We start from the raw sequence: 14398 nt of genomic DNA, 5'->3' as shown, positions 1-14398 counted from the left end.
TTAAGTTTAAAGGCAGACAGAAAATGTGTTTTTTTTTCATCAATTTCTCTGATATAGTTGTTATGGTGGGGATACTAAGTGAGCAGATAAAATGCGAAGTTGACAAATAAATTAACCTTATCACATTAGCCGAGCTGATGGAGACATTGGAATAATGGAGATGACAGTGGATTTCACTGCTACTTTAGTCACATAGTAAACCATAAAAAAGTTTCCTTTGCTTGTGTTACATTGACTTTAACATAAAACCAGTTGAAACACTGACAGAAAATCCCCAACTTGTTTTGTAGAAACTTTATTGCATTTCACTTGAGCAACACATCAAGACATTTGAATTTAAGATGAATTTATTGTTTACATAGAGTGAATAAAGGTTTAAAAAGCTCTATTATTTTTCTTTGGCAAATAACAAAACATGTTGACATTGATTATTTGACACCAGGATGGTATTAATAAAATAAAAGAAACAATAGGCATTAAAGACACTAACATATTGAACAAAGGAAATACTATTTAAACTATACTGATATTGATCTCTATTGATTTCTGCATGATAGTAAACAAAAAAATGCACTCAAGGTAAACTTTGGTTTTATGCTGGCTGTGTGCTGAATGATAGGCATTCTTTATCAAAATAAAAATTCATCAATCCTAGAAAAACAGACATCGTCAAACAATCACTCAGCACCAGAAGGTCTCAATGTCTTTCCATCCTTGAAAGCTAGAGAATTAGATAACAACATGTTGAAATGTCGACTTTAGTCGTCGTGTAAAAACAGCCTGAGTGGTTAGGAAACAGAACATGGATTTCTGTCCGTCACTCCTTGTTGCCGCAGGTGGTGCAGAGGATGTCTTTTCCTTCGGCCACGAAGCGTTTGTTGGACAGACTGAGGGAACATTTCTTGCAGTTGAAGCAATATTCATGCCAGGAGCTTCCCTCAAAGTTCACAACATTCACACCTTTACCAAAACCTGTAAGGAGAGCAGAGCAGAGACGAAGACTGAGCTTTTTCAACCTACGTGTGTGTGTGTGTGTTGGGGTGGGGGTGGGGTGGGGTGTTGTCACAGTGGTGCAATATGCTAAAACTTTCACATTTCTGTTAACACATCTCTTCTTATCATGTGTGTTAAACACCTAATGGAGTTTGGATGGATGTCATCAATGTTAAAACCTCACTGTATGTGGTTTCATAATAATTTGACAGTACTTTTTAAAAACACCCATACTCCTTAAACTTTAACACATTTTGTCACCTTGTAGCCTCCAACTTAGATTCTTTCCATCCAACATGACTGATCTTAAGCTATCGCACAAAGGAAAATAGGCAAACATTTCAGTGTGGGTGTGCCTACTTTTCAGGTTTTTATCTGTAAAAAATTCAGAAAACCATGTTTTGTTTTTCGATCACATATAAATAATTATATATAAATCATTGTGCAAAAACAGCTGGTTACAGTTTAGAAGTTCACCACTAGATGTCACTAGTAGCCGCAGAGTCACATCAGCGTCTTAGTGCTTTATAAATAAAATGTTTTGTTATTATAACTATTAATGTGGAAAACCACTTTGTGTGAACTCAAGAGAAACACTTCACTTCTTCTCAGCCATTCTTTTGACTAGTTTTTGATGATTTGAGCAGCTATAGGTTTAATCTCACCTATAATTTAAGATTACCAGAGGACTATTTGTTTTTCTCTTATTTTCTGGTTTCCTGGTAACTGATGGATTGTTGAAAGATTATTGATTTCAATATTAGGCAGAACAGATCAGATATTTGGTTTTGGAGCAACTTATACTAATCCAGGAGAGAGAAAGGAATGTTTCTAATTGTCTATGAGTTTATAAGACCACAGTATACAAGGTATCAGCCTTCAGATATAATCTGGAAAAGCACCTTTAAAATGGTTAAAATTTGATTCTGTTTCATCATGTCTAGCAGAAAGAGTTTCGACTTCACCCAACCTGTGATTGGGTTGTGGCAGCCGCTGCACTTCTTTGCCACTGAGCTCTTGTAGCAGTCGACGCAGAAGACCTGGTCCTGGTGGGTGGTGAAGCTAGTCCCAGCCAAAGGCTTTGAGCAGGAGCTGCACACAAAGCAGTGGCTGTGCCACGGCTGCTCTTGGTAGTTCACTCCTCCGGACGTTATTGGCTGCGAACGAAAAAGCAACAGTGTTACGATCATATTAAGGTGATAATTCAGTCAGATCAGATTCAAAAACAAAAAGTTCCCTCTATTTTAAATGAATTACCTTTTTGCAGCTGACACATATCTTGGCAAACTTCTCATCGTAGCAGGGGTTGCAGTAAACATCATCTCCTTTAGAGAGGAAACTCTGCGATGCTATGGGTCGTTTACAGCTGCAGCAGGTGAAACATTCGTCATGCCACGAGTTTCCTTTGTATGCCACACTCTCAATGCCTATAGGAGATTAGGAAAAATGTCACATTCTGATCCAAATGAACTAGAGCAGGAGTGTCCTGTATCCTTTAGGTGTGTTTCTGCTCCAATTAAGCTAATTTAAATGACTAAATTAGTTGGTCATTTATCTAATGACCAGGGGGACGAATGTCAAATCCTGTGGATTTCTATACAATTTTCATATAATAATGTATCTTATTTCCAGACTCAAGATTCCAAAGTTGTCCATTTAAAATGTAATAGTACAATATATCGTTAATTTATGACAGGTTTTTTCACAACTTCATACATGAAAATAGGAAAAAGTAGAGTCTACCATAAAAAAACAGAAGAAAAACCACAAGGAGGGATGGAAGAACAGATACAGAAAGATAGTGAGAAAGGAAGGAGACATGGCAAAAAGGGAGGAGAGATGGAGGGATGGAACGACGAAATGTACGTACAGATGGAGGAAAGAATGGGCAATAAAAGTAATTGAAGAAGAAAGGGCAGAAAGAGTAGTAGAATGAGGAAATAAGGGAAAGATACAAGGAAGAAGCAGATAGAAGGAAGAAGCAGATGAAATAAAGAATGACACAAGGAAGAAAAAGAAAGGTAATTAATTTATTTTTTTCTCTTTACAAGGTTAAAGAGAACAATGAAGAAAAGACTCAAGGAAGTAATGTGACAGAAGAAAATGGGGAAGGAGGATATCAGAAAAGAAGAAAAACATTTAGATATATATTTTTTTTAAATGTCCACGCTGTGTAGGAATCACTGAACAGCAGCAGAAGTTGCACACACAGTAATTTGATCTGTGCAACCAGGCTATTGGGCCACTTTTTCCAAAGTTCTTCCGTTTTACAGAGTAATGTTTTGAATTGTGATTGATCATACCAGCCGGTATGGGTTTATAGCAGCTGTGGCAGCGTGGAGCAGCATCTCTGGAGCAGCACTTCACACACATGATGCGCTCATCCTTGGTGTTGAATGGCTCCTTGGCCAGAGGCTTGTAGCACTTTGTGCAGCGGAAACACTCCTCATGCCAGTGACGCCCTTTGTGGCTCAGCTCCTGACGGAGGAAAACAAGAGTTTCTCAAGCGGTACATGGAGAAGTACAAACCCAAACCCGTTCAAATCCATCTGGAGAACACACCTTTGTCTCCACTGAGATGGGTCTGTGGCATTCTGCACAGGAGTTGGCGCAGAACTTTGTGTGACAGCGAACACACACCGGCTTCCCCTCGCTTCGGATAAACCGCTTCCCGCCGAGGTCCTCCCGGCAGTAGAAGCAGTGGGAGCTGTCTGCCATCGTCACAACGATACAGCCTCGGGCCTAAAGCAGGAAGAGCAACAAAATACAATTTCTATTGACGTTAAATCAGCTTTTTAAAATTATTACAGAAACCTAATTATTGTCTTGTACCAAATAAACACATTACTCATTTTAGAAAAACAGTCCGAGTATCTTCATGTGTGATGCTTGAATTCCTTTTGTAAATATGTTGAGTTTTTTTTATCATCACAGTTCCATCTGTTCCCAGCCTTGTATAAGGATAAACCTTGCCCAAAATGCCCACACAGAGGCGCTGTTGGTACACTTTATAGGATAAATGTTCTTACTTATCCCAAGACTAATGCAATGCCACAGAGAAAGATTTGTATGCGCAACTCTTTTGCGTCAGGCAGCTTAGACGAGCAGCTGGTTCTTATTTCAGGTAACTTATCTCTGAAGACGCTCATAAAAAGTGGACATAAAATGTTATGGTTTACATGAGTGTCACAGAGAAGCAAAAGGTTCACACCCTTTGATCAGATAAAGACTCACTGAGCAGAAAAAGTTGATCTGATAAATCATTCATCATACCGATGAAAAATATCTTGCAGCAGTCAAAAGTGAGATAAGCCTTGATAGTTAATGCTCATCTGCTGTGGCTCCAACTTTTATAAGATTTTTGTCCAGTTTTAATCCAAAATCAACTTTTTGTTGAGACTCTTGTGGTTTTTCATCGTCTGAACATCACAGCTTGTGAATCCTTCAGTGCTTTTATTCATTCTTGTCTCGACTTTTCTTTAATTCAGTATGTTTATCAGACACTTTTAGATTGTTCTGGCAGTTTTTTCAGAACTTCACTTTGATCATCTCTAAAGTCTATAACACCGAGGTTAAATTATCTGCACTCAACACAGAAGAAGGCACTTTTATATCTTTGACTTGTTTGCAAATTACAGAAAAATGCTTTACTGCTATCTTTTGCATTTTAACCCGGATCCAGTTTAATAATGACAGGCTGTGATATGGCCCATTTCTGATTTTTAAATCCATTTATTTTTTGTCCTGTCACTCCCTAAAAAATGAGAAAAAACGATCAAATTAAAAACATAAAGACCCATTCAATAAACTCAAATTTTATGAAAAAATAATTTACTTCAGTAACCCACTTCATAAATGAAACATTGCGTTGAACAATATTATTTATGTGAGTTATGATTTTTCCACAGCCAATGAAAACATGATTAAAGTTTAGATTATTGCATCAGGTCAATAGAAATCCTGTCGATGCTGAAATGTGGGCTTAATAGTAAAATAAATACTTGCTTAAGAGCTGACAAACCAGCATCATTGAATTTAAAAATTAAGTAAGCTCAGCAACGTTCTGAAAAAGGTTACAGGATCATTTCTAAGGCGTCGGGTCTCCACTGAGCTATGACACAGCAGAGTGACAGATATTACCTATATTTAAAGAAACCATGGTGGTCATGTGACCTCTAATGGAGCAGAACTACTTAAATTACTTTAGAAGAAAACCCAGGACAACTTCTAAAGCTCTGCATGCCTCATTTGCCTCAGTTAAAGTCAGTGTCCTTGGCTCAACATGAAGGTTTGTCAAAAAATAAGCATCTCAGATCACAGTTACTTTTTCACACCACTGAACTGGATCGTTTCCCACAAAGCGATGTGACTAAGAAATCTCTCTAATGTTGCAGATCCTCTGATCAGCTGAGCAGTCGCTGCTCCGCATTCCCAGCATTTTTCTTTAATCATTTGTTACCAACATTTTGAAAACCGAACTCCCCGGTGTGTTCGATCATTATGTCATTCTGTTCTGTTTACAGCCAGCTCTCTGATGCTCTCCACCATTTCCTTCACAATATGTAATATTCAGAGGTGGGCAGAGTACCCACAAACTGTACTCAAGTAAATGTAGCACTACTTCAACATATTTTTATTCAAGTAAAAGTAAAAAAAAAAAGTATTTGGTAAGAAGTCTACTTAAGTACTGAGTAACAGATTAAATTATCAATCATTTAATATTTAAAAATGTCATAATCGACTGACCAAAATGTAAAGTGGAAGCTTGGTATTTTAAGGACCAAAAATGACAATAATTTATGTAAGTGACAAAAAAATGACAAAATTAGGCAAAAAAAACAAATTCTAAATCAGTTTCTTTCAATAAAAATCTTATGAAGTTGTAACAAAAACTGCAGCTGTGTGTCTGTCTGATGAATTTTTGTTTGAAACATGTTTGTTCTTTATTCAGTGAGAATCCAGATATTTTACTCAAGTAACAGTAGAGGTACTTTACTTTATAATAAAATTACTTAAGTAAAAGTAAAAAGTACAGCGAAGTATAAATACTCCATAAAGTAAAGTTTTTCAAAAAAGTTACTCAAGTAAATGTAACTAGTCAATGCCCCACTTTGGTAATATTATGAAATTGTCCAAACCTTTTCATTCAAATGCTTTCTCTCTGTAAATAACCTGACTTAGTTTCCCATCGTATAAAATCCGCTGTGTTTAAAATATTCCATATAAGTAATAAATTTCCTTCACAGAGAACTAAAATCACCATGTTGAGCACCATAACTCTGGTCACAGAGCTGTGATTACAGGGTTAGGACTTCAGATGGTAAATAAAACACTTTGAAGTGAAAATCACAGCTACAGAAGAGGCATTAAAAAAGAACAAGTTAGAGATGCTTGCAGCCTGTTCCCTCGGTTATTTCCCGCATCAAATTCACGCTGGCTGGCTGCAAGGAATTCTCCAAGCTGCTGCAAGAGAGAGAGAGCTGTGTTTGTGTCGACACAGTGAGGTGAACGCACGAAGGAATGCCTGGTATGACGTGTGGTGAAATCTGCTGACAGAGCTTTGATGGACCCTACACACTAAAGCTCCACGTTTTACACAAACCACTCCCACAAAACATCCACAATCTATCAACCTCTTCTGGTCGTAGCAACTCGGCTGGAGTTGGAGGTTCTGGTCAAGGAAGAAGACGGTACCCAAACGTTTAAAGCTGGGGACAAATTCTCAGTAAAGCATGCAAAAGTTTAGGTTTGGCTTTTGGCTTTAGGGACTAACAGATTACAGTCGGGAACAGATTACCACGGTAACCTATTAGACTTGTTACACGATTTAGGTGGCTGAATAAAACTAGGAATAGAGCCACATAATTTACCAGCGAGAAGTTTATGTGTAAGCCTGTTGTATGTAGGTCAAAGTAAAAAAAAACACAGATGTCATTGTCATCTCTAACTTGAAATAAAAAAAGTGCTACTGGTTCTTTGGTTTTTGATTTTTATAGTATAAAAGACTAAAATCCAATACCAACCTTCAACATCAGTGTTGGTTTTTAACAAAGGGATGCAATAATGTCGACTGAAACAATATTTAAGTCATGCAAAAGAGTAAATACTTTATTACGTTAATGTTTGTTTGTTTTGACGTTGCTCAGTGAAGTTTTAGGTGTTTTTTTAAAAGATGTGCACTTGAAGGTCTGATGTGAATTACACCTGCACATGTGCTGTTTTATTTGGATGAAGTCATTTCAAAGGAATTTTTGTCCCAGATTATTTCATTTTCAATGTTCTTGGCTTGGAACATTGAAAACAATCACGTTGGAATTAGTGTCATGAGTTTCACATTTCTTGCATTTGTCATGTGTCTCTCCTAACTTGTTTTCTAACTGAGTGGTTGTGTTTTTGCAAACAGTAGTATGAGAAACACTTCTGTTGGGAGGTGGAAAAAAAGTAGTTTGGGGCAATAATAAAGTACAGGTACAATGCAAACTACATACACAAGGTTCTGGAATTTGAATTAATTTGAAATAATTTCTAAGTAAGTGTGGACAGAAGAACACAGTATCTGTGTAAATTAGAAGTTTTTTTAAATGAAAAAACTGTCACTTTTTTCTAATACAATGCATATTTATGCAGAAACAATCTTAATTTTAGAAAGTTAAATGATGCAAGTACAAAATCAGACAACTAGTAAAGTAATTCCAGGTAAAATGCAGTAAACTCCACTGAGATTTCTAAAGATTTGGCCTTTACCAAATGTAGATTAACCAGATTAAGACCAGACTGCAGTCTCTTTGACAGGTCAACCACAGCTGCATAGTAGCAGATTTAAAGAAGCTTGTTTTTGCACATCTTGACATTGCTTTGTTATTAGTAGTTGCTTAATAGAAATGATAAACTCTCAAACAAAGTTAAGAAGTCTAAAAAGGAAGTACAGTCTAACCTTCTCAGCTACTCAGAGCTGTTTTAGCCTCAGTTATGTGTCTAAGGTTGAATGTGTTACTGTGAGCAGACGTGACAAATGCCTTATTTTGTGTTGTTATCTCATGCGTAGATAATAGAGCAATAAACTGGAGCTGACATCACTGTGAGTGGACTCAAGTCTTCTGTTTAGTTATCTGCTAATTCATTACTTATTAAAGAAAAAAGACATTTTGTTTGCAGAGTGGATGAGGCACCTCATCCATTTAGTGTAGACAGAAGAAACGGCTGGCTTCCTGCTCTCTTTTTACCCTCTTTTCATTCAGTCTTCACCTCTGCTAACTTTCAAAAAAGTATTTTGCATTACTTGCTGTTTTTACCCTTTAAAAGATGAGAAATTGTCGGCCTAAAATGAAATACTGCATAGTTTTAAATGCTGCAGACCTCAACATGATGAATGACAGTCAGCAATGTGAAAATCTTATCTGATGGGACTCAAACAATGGCTGACAAGAAGCCAGAATCCACACAAGTGGGGGCAAAACAAATGGGTACTTCGTCGCAGCTTGCCTGTGTTAAAATAAAGGTGGTTTAAAAACACTTTTTTGTTGCCCACATAATAGTTAACTTTGCATTTTTTCTTCAGGTATGCCCTCAGTAAACAGTTTATGTTAATCTCTGCTTTTCTAATTGACTCAGCTCAAGGCAGAATTGCAGTGAGTAATCTTGGGTTCAGATCTGACTTTAAAATAAGCTGACGTTCACTGAAAATTGCTGCAAGATTTAATGTGAAATTTGAGATTCAGGGATACGTGTGAGGCTAAAGAGTGTTTTATTGCTGATTTTTACCCTTTTTTTGGATAATAAATAATCCTCTTTGTCTGTCAAGGTTGGATTAAGTCCTTAAGAGATTAAGATGGCAGATTTGGGGTATTTAAGTGTGAAATCCATTTGAATTCCCAGAATCCTCTGTTTTGCATTTTGCTTAAAATGTGACTGTAACTAGACTAACCTAAAGTCTTCCATAAAAGTCAGATGATTTTGGTGTGACACGTCCAAAAAACAGACATCATGTCATTAACGTTAGAACAATATGTGTGACAAAGTATATTGTGCAAGAGACAGGCCAAGAAAGAATGACGCTAGTTTAACATGACTTTACAAATCGTGTGTGTGTGTGTGTGTAGGCGTGCGTGTGGGTGGGCGTGGGGGGGTGCATGTGTGTGTGTGTGCTGGCATGAGCTTATTGCTGAAGAATGTGGTGGAAAAACTAAGACAGGAAGTCTCCATCAGAACGTTGAGGCTGGCACAACCCAGCTACACACCAACACACACTGAAGTGTTTAACCTGACTTTTTTTAGCTCACTGTTTGCGTCCCCATGTCATTAATCCTGAGTCTTCATGGCTCATTCAGGCTGAGATGCAGGTGGCCGCAAAGGTTAAACAAACACTTGGGGTGGAAACAGGTTAGAGCAGTTGTCATATGCAAGGATTTTCGGTAACATTTTATTTGACGGGTTGTGAATAAGACTGTCATGACACCATCATAAACATGACATAACCTGTCATGAACATGAGTAAGTCTTTATGAATATTTATGACTGTTGTCATAAAGTGTCATGCGTTAAATCATGACACTTTTAATACAAAGTTGACATTATTCAAAATGTCTTTGTTATGACAACTTGACATTAACCAAGAAATTATGATCTGGCATAAGTTTGTTATAAAAGTAGTGTCTGCTGTAATCTGCTATAAAACAAGTTCACGGTTGCTATGTGTGGCAATTTAAAGACAATGTGTCCATGCTTGCTTGCTGCTAAGTTTATTTATTTAGGTAATTTTTGACTCAAGTATTGCTTAAAGATCCTGCAGCATCGGTGGAAAATTATCAGCAATTTACTGCAAGGAATCCTATCATTTTCCTTGGAGTAAATTTCTTTTCTCACTGATATCAAAGAATGCTGATTTGTCGTTTGCACTTGCCAGTTTTTTACATTTTTTTATGAGGGCTCAATCATGTGTAAACAAGTCAGGAGCGCTGCATGAGGGATTTATACTTTGTGGAAAGCTGATTGGTTTCAAAGTTAGCTAAATACATCTTTATTTTTGCTGGAAACCGTCAAAAACCGTATTTAAAGCCGGATCAAAACTGGCTTTAAATACAATACCAACTACTCAGAAGTTTGACAGTTTCTTTGTTTTTGCTTTGGCCTGCTCTTTTCAGCAGCTTGGCAAAAAGTTACTGACAACTGTACAATTACTTGAGTGCCATGCAAATTACAGCTGTCAGGTTGCCTGAAATAGCCTAGCAACAGTAGCAAACTGTAGCAAACTGTTGCTGGGCACATAAGACACATAAAGACAGAAATATTAGCATGTGCTAGCTAGTGAAAAAAATAACCTCACAAATTCCAGTGACTGTCAGCAGTGTTAAAAAAAACACTTAAAAAACTCAAGTCTGTTCATTGTGGAGTTTGATAGTTATTTGTAAAACATTCATCTTTAGCATTTGCAAACTAGCAGAATATTTACCTCACAAATTCCTTTGAGAATCTTTGTGTCTCCAACCAGTTCGCCAAAGGACAGTGTTAAATCAGAAATCTAGCATTTTCTAGCAAACAGAATATATTCTTCACATGCACACATTTGTAAAGAATGCATTCGACAGCACTGAATAGCAGTGACTGTTTAATCCAAAGATTTCCCTTACATAGCCATAAGAAAAATGGTTTTAACTGGATATTATGGCATTTTTGTGTAGTAAAAAGATTAGGGATGTGTTCTTGCTGAGAGTGTACATCATATGGTTAAACATGCTAAGCAGCACAATGACACAATAATAACCAGCAACATTGTGGTTTCTGTTTGCCATTTGATCCAATACTTGAAATATTCAGAGTCTTTGAGGTTTGCAGGCTTGCTTTAACTGCCCACCATCACACTGAGAGCGTTCCCACCCCTGATTCCAATCATGCTATCTTAAAAATAAATACACAAGTGTTTGAAACTGAGCAGCAAGTTCAACCAAACATTTGTGCAACACATAACCCCACAATGGAAGATCGGAATAATTGTTTTATCTGGCTCTGGTGAGTCCACATTCCAGTAGAACAAGAGATCTGAGCCGTTCTCTGAGATGGAAATGATGGCTTTAGCAGAAAGTTCACTCATCCCACTTTGTCTTGAGTTACATTTTCTTGTCTCAGCTCCAGATTCCCCAGTTTGTGACCAAGAGGTCTTGAAAAAACTGATAAATCCATGTTTTTACTTAAGTTTCTTTGGTTTTTGTGATATTTTCAGTGAGAGAATCTGGCCACAATAACACTAAAGCAGCCTTGACTGACGACACTTCAAAAGTTTAAAGCTTATGTTGAATTTAACGTTACATTTTTTTATCCCAGCAGTTTTCTTGGCTCCACATTGTTCCAGTATCCTTACAAATCATAGTATTAAACCATTCATGTAGTTGTATATTCGGTAATCATTTTTCCTTTAAAAAACACATCCATACAGATTTTTAGAGAACATGCCCTAAAACTTTTCATGTACTTCTGTGCTATTGATACACATTTTAATTATTCTCAATTAGCTGAAAGGGAATGTGAAATCTTTTCAGTGAAGTGGCAGAAGTCAGGGGAGTGGATAATCTTCATGTTCTGATCTGTTGAGTATTAATTTACAGCTAGTAAATGATCAGTAGAACTTGCTTGGTTGAGTCTATCTAAATTTAAAAGCTCCTGTAGCCACAAAAAAGAACACCACCAGCCTCGTCTCGCTTCTTTTTCTTATATCCCAATTCTGGAAATCATACAAAACAGATTTTTTTAGTAACACTCTGCCAGGTGGATGAACAAAATGTTGTTTCAATGCTTTTTTTGGCAATAGTTTCCACTAAGACACATAAAGTCCCACCTAGAATCATTGGACATGCCTTTTAAGTGAACATTTTAAAACAACAGGGCATGAATTACAATCTGGTTTAACTGAACATAAAGTTACTCAAATCTATAAAACTGATGGCAGTTACCACTGGGGTAGCTCCAGTTGCTTTTTTATTTTCCAGTGTTGGTTCCATGAAACTATCATTAAATGCTGCATTTATGTTCCAAGCTACTGTATGATAAAATGTAAGTATTGCATACTTTTTAGAAACGTGATTGAACAACTGTGACTTTGTGAAGTAATTTAATTGATATTTGAAAGCCAAAAAATGGCAATAAATACATATCCCAACATATCTTTGTGAGATAGTAAGTCCATATCATCCGTCGTTAGAATATGACTTTCTCAGCTAAAAAATGTAAGACTGTTCCTCATTGTAAAGGTTAAGCAACAAGAAGAATGACTCAGTTCTTCTTTTGCATGTTGGATGCGTTATATTTTGAAAAAGATATTTTATAGTATTTGCACTTCAACTCACTTTAAATTAAATTAGTCTCGGAAAATAATACTGTTTCACAATCATTCTGAAAAGTATTTCTTCTCTTTGTGTCTGAATCTAGTGTTTTCACTCAAAACAGTCCTCTTTCCTATTTTTTGTTGCTTTTATTAATTAGTCATGTGTCATCAAAGATAAGTGTTTTTTCCAACATCACTTTGGAAATATTTTGGTTTATTTGGTTTTGTATTAACTAGCAGTCTGCATCATGGTGGGGTCGTTGGAAGCTCTGCTGACTTGCAGCAGGAAGCTCCCAGATTGAATTCCCAGTCTGGGCTTTTCCTACATCAATCTTTGCTTTTTTTGCATGTTCTCCATGTGAATGCATGGTTTATCTCCAAGTACTCTGTCTGCCTCCCATAATCCAAACTCTTTTAAGATTGTTAGGTTAATTGATCTCTATAAAATTGAGTAGGTGCATTAATGGTTCTGTATCTCCGTGTTGCCCTGTGATTGACTGGCAACCTTCAGAAGGTGTAACCCGCCTCTCACCCAATGACTGCCACACACTCACCCCTCCGTAACCCTGCAAGGATAAGTGAGTAAAGACAATGGATGGATGGAGACTTGTGACTGATTACTCATCCCCCTGCTTCTTTCCCCTGTTGCATAATGCACGGCAAAGAAATATCACCCAAGACGTGACAACAGACTTTAATGGCTGCAAGTCAAGAACAACAAACAGAAAAAACTTTAAAGCTTCAGAAACCCATCAAAGACTCCACTAGAATGTAATTTGGGAATAATATAAAAAACACACACACACACACAGCTTAACCATATTTAAATTCTAACCTTTTAAACATGACATAAGACAAGTCCATCTATACATAAAGTTTTATGGGGCTACGCATGTCTTTTACAGAACTGGATTAGTTTAATACAACAGACTCCGGCTTTAATTTATAACACTCTGTGGCCCTTTGGTGTGGGATCGGACTTGGTCGTTACTCTTCAGCATCTCACAGCTTCATATGGGTGTTTGCCTTGACAACATTACTTAAAAATCTGACCCTTTGTCCACTTCATTAAAAGTAACTGTAGGTTTATGTTTCTAAAAGGATAATATTACATTCCTACTGTAAAGTACAGAGGAAAAACACATGTTGAGTTAAGCAGGAAGAGGCCACAGTGAGGCCATGTGCATCACTTAAATGCTTATGGACACTCACAGTCAGGGGAATGCAATGAAAAATAGCAGTGCAGGAATTTTAATTGACCTCTGAGAAGCATTTTTAGTTTTAGTGGTTCCATCATAGGATGGGGGGAAAAGGAGACTTCCTAACTGGAAACAGATTTCAGGAGCAGCTTTAACAAGTCAGCACGCACACACATACATACACACACACACACACACGCACGCACGTTACCACACACGCGCGCGCGCACACACACGCACACACACACTTTCAGAGACAGAGAGACAGCCAACGCCCCGAACTTGTTAAAGTCTTTAGTTTCCTCTCCGGATATCAAAATGCTGCTTTAGCAATGCAGCGTGCATGAGGTCATAACTAACTAAATAGGAAGACAGAGTTTGTCTCACATTATCTGTTACTCTGTTGGATGCTTGCAAACAAACAAGATACCACTTATTAACCTATTAAACTAAATATTACATTTCTTCAAACATCTTTAGGCTCTTGTAAAAGCACAGCCTGCAGTAACTGGTCTGTTCTGCTAAACCTGTTTTAGTTGGGAATGATGCACAGCTCCAGCAGTTAGAAGTAAGCGGCACTTTGCAGAGATCTTACCCGGGCTCAGAGTTACGTCTGCGGCGTTGAACGAGCTGCTGTCCGGTTCCGGAGGCTGCGGAGCTCCGCTTCCCCAACACCGTACCTCGTTTTGAAGGGAGAGTCGGACCCAGACAGCAAAGCCAGTCTCTGACCGAAGCGGACAGCGCCACCTTCAAAATAAAAGACAGTGCGCTCCAATTGCGCAGATGATTTTCAAAATAAAAGCACGTTCAAAAAAACTGGAATTGCCATCTCATCTATAAGCATTTGATCTATATTCCAAAGCAGGCTTATTGCATTATCTAAAAGTTAGGC

General features: G+C 37.4%; 1 protein-coding gene across 1 annotated transcript; it reads right to left on the bottom strand.

Moving 5' to 3' along the window:
* Positions 1–279: 279 nt before the first annotated feature.
* LOC116728805 (four and a half LIM domains protein 1-like) lies at positions 280–14279 on the bottom strand. The gene is made up of 6 exons (XM_032577123.1): positions 14102–14279; positions 3556–3735; positions 3297–3471; positions 2251–2420; positions 1964–2150; positions 280–972 (listed from the first exon to the last, which is right to left on the bottom strand). Exons 2-6 carry the CDS (start codon positions 3709–3711, stop codon positions 818–820), a joined length of 843 nt encoding a protein of 280 aa, XP_032433014.1. The 5' UTR covers positions 3712–3735; positions 14102–14279; the 3' UTR covers positions 280–817.
* Positions 14280–14398: the final 119 nt, after the last annotated feature.

This window comes from Xiphophorus hellerii, chromosome 11 (genome assembly GCF_003331165.1).
Source record: "Xiphophorus hellerii strain 12219 chromosome 11, Xiphophorus_hellerii-4.1, whole genome shotgun sequence".
In the NCBI taxonomy this organism is placed as follows: Eukaryota; Metazoa; Chordata; class Actinopteri; order Cyprinodontiformes; family Poeciliidae; genus Xiphophorus; species Xiphophorus hellerii.
Note: the sequence above shows the minus strand (reverse complement) of the source record. Positions and strands in the feature narration are given on the sequence as shown.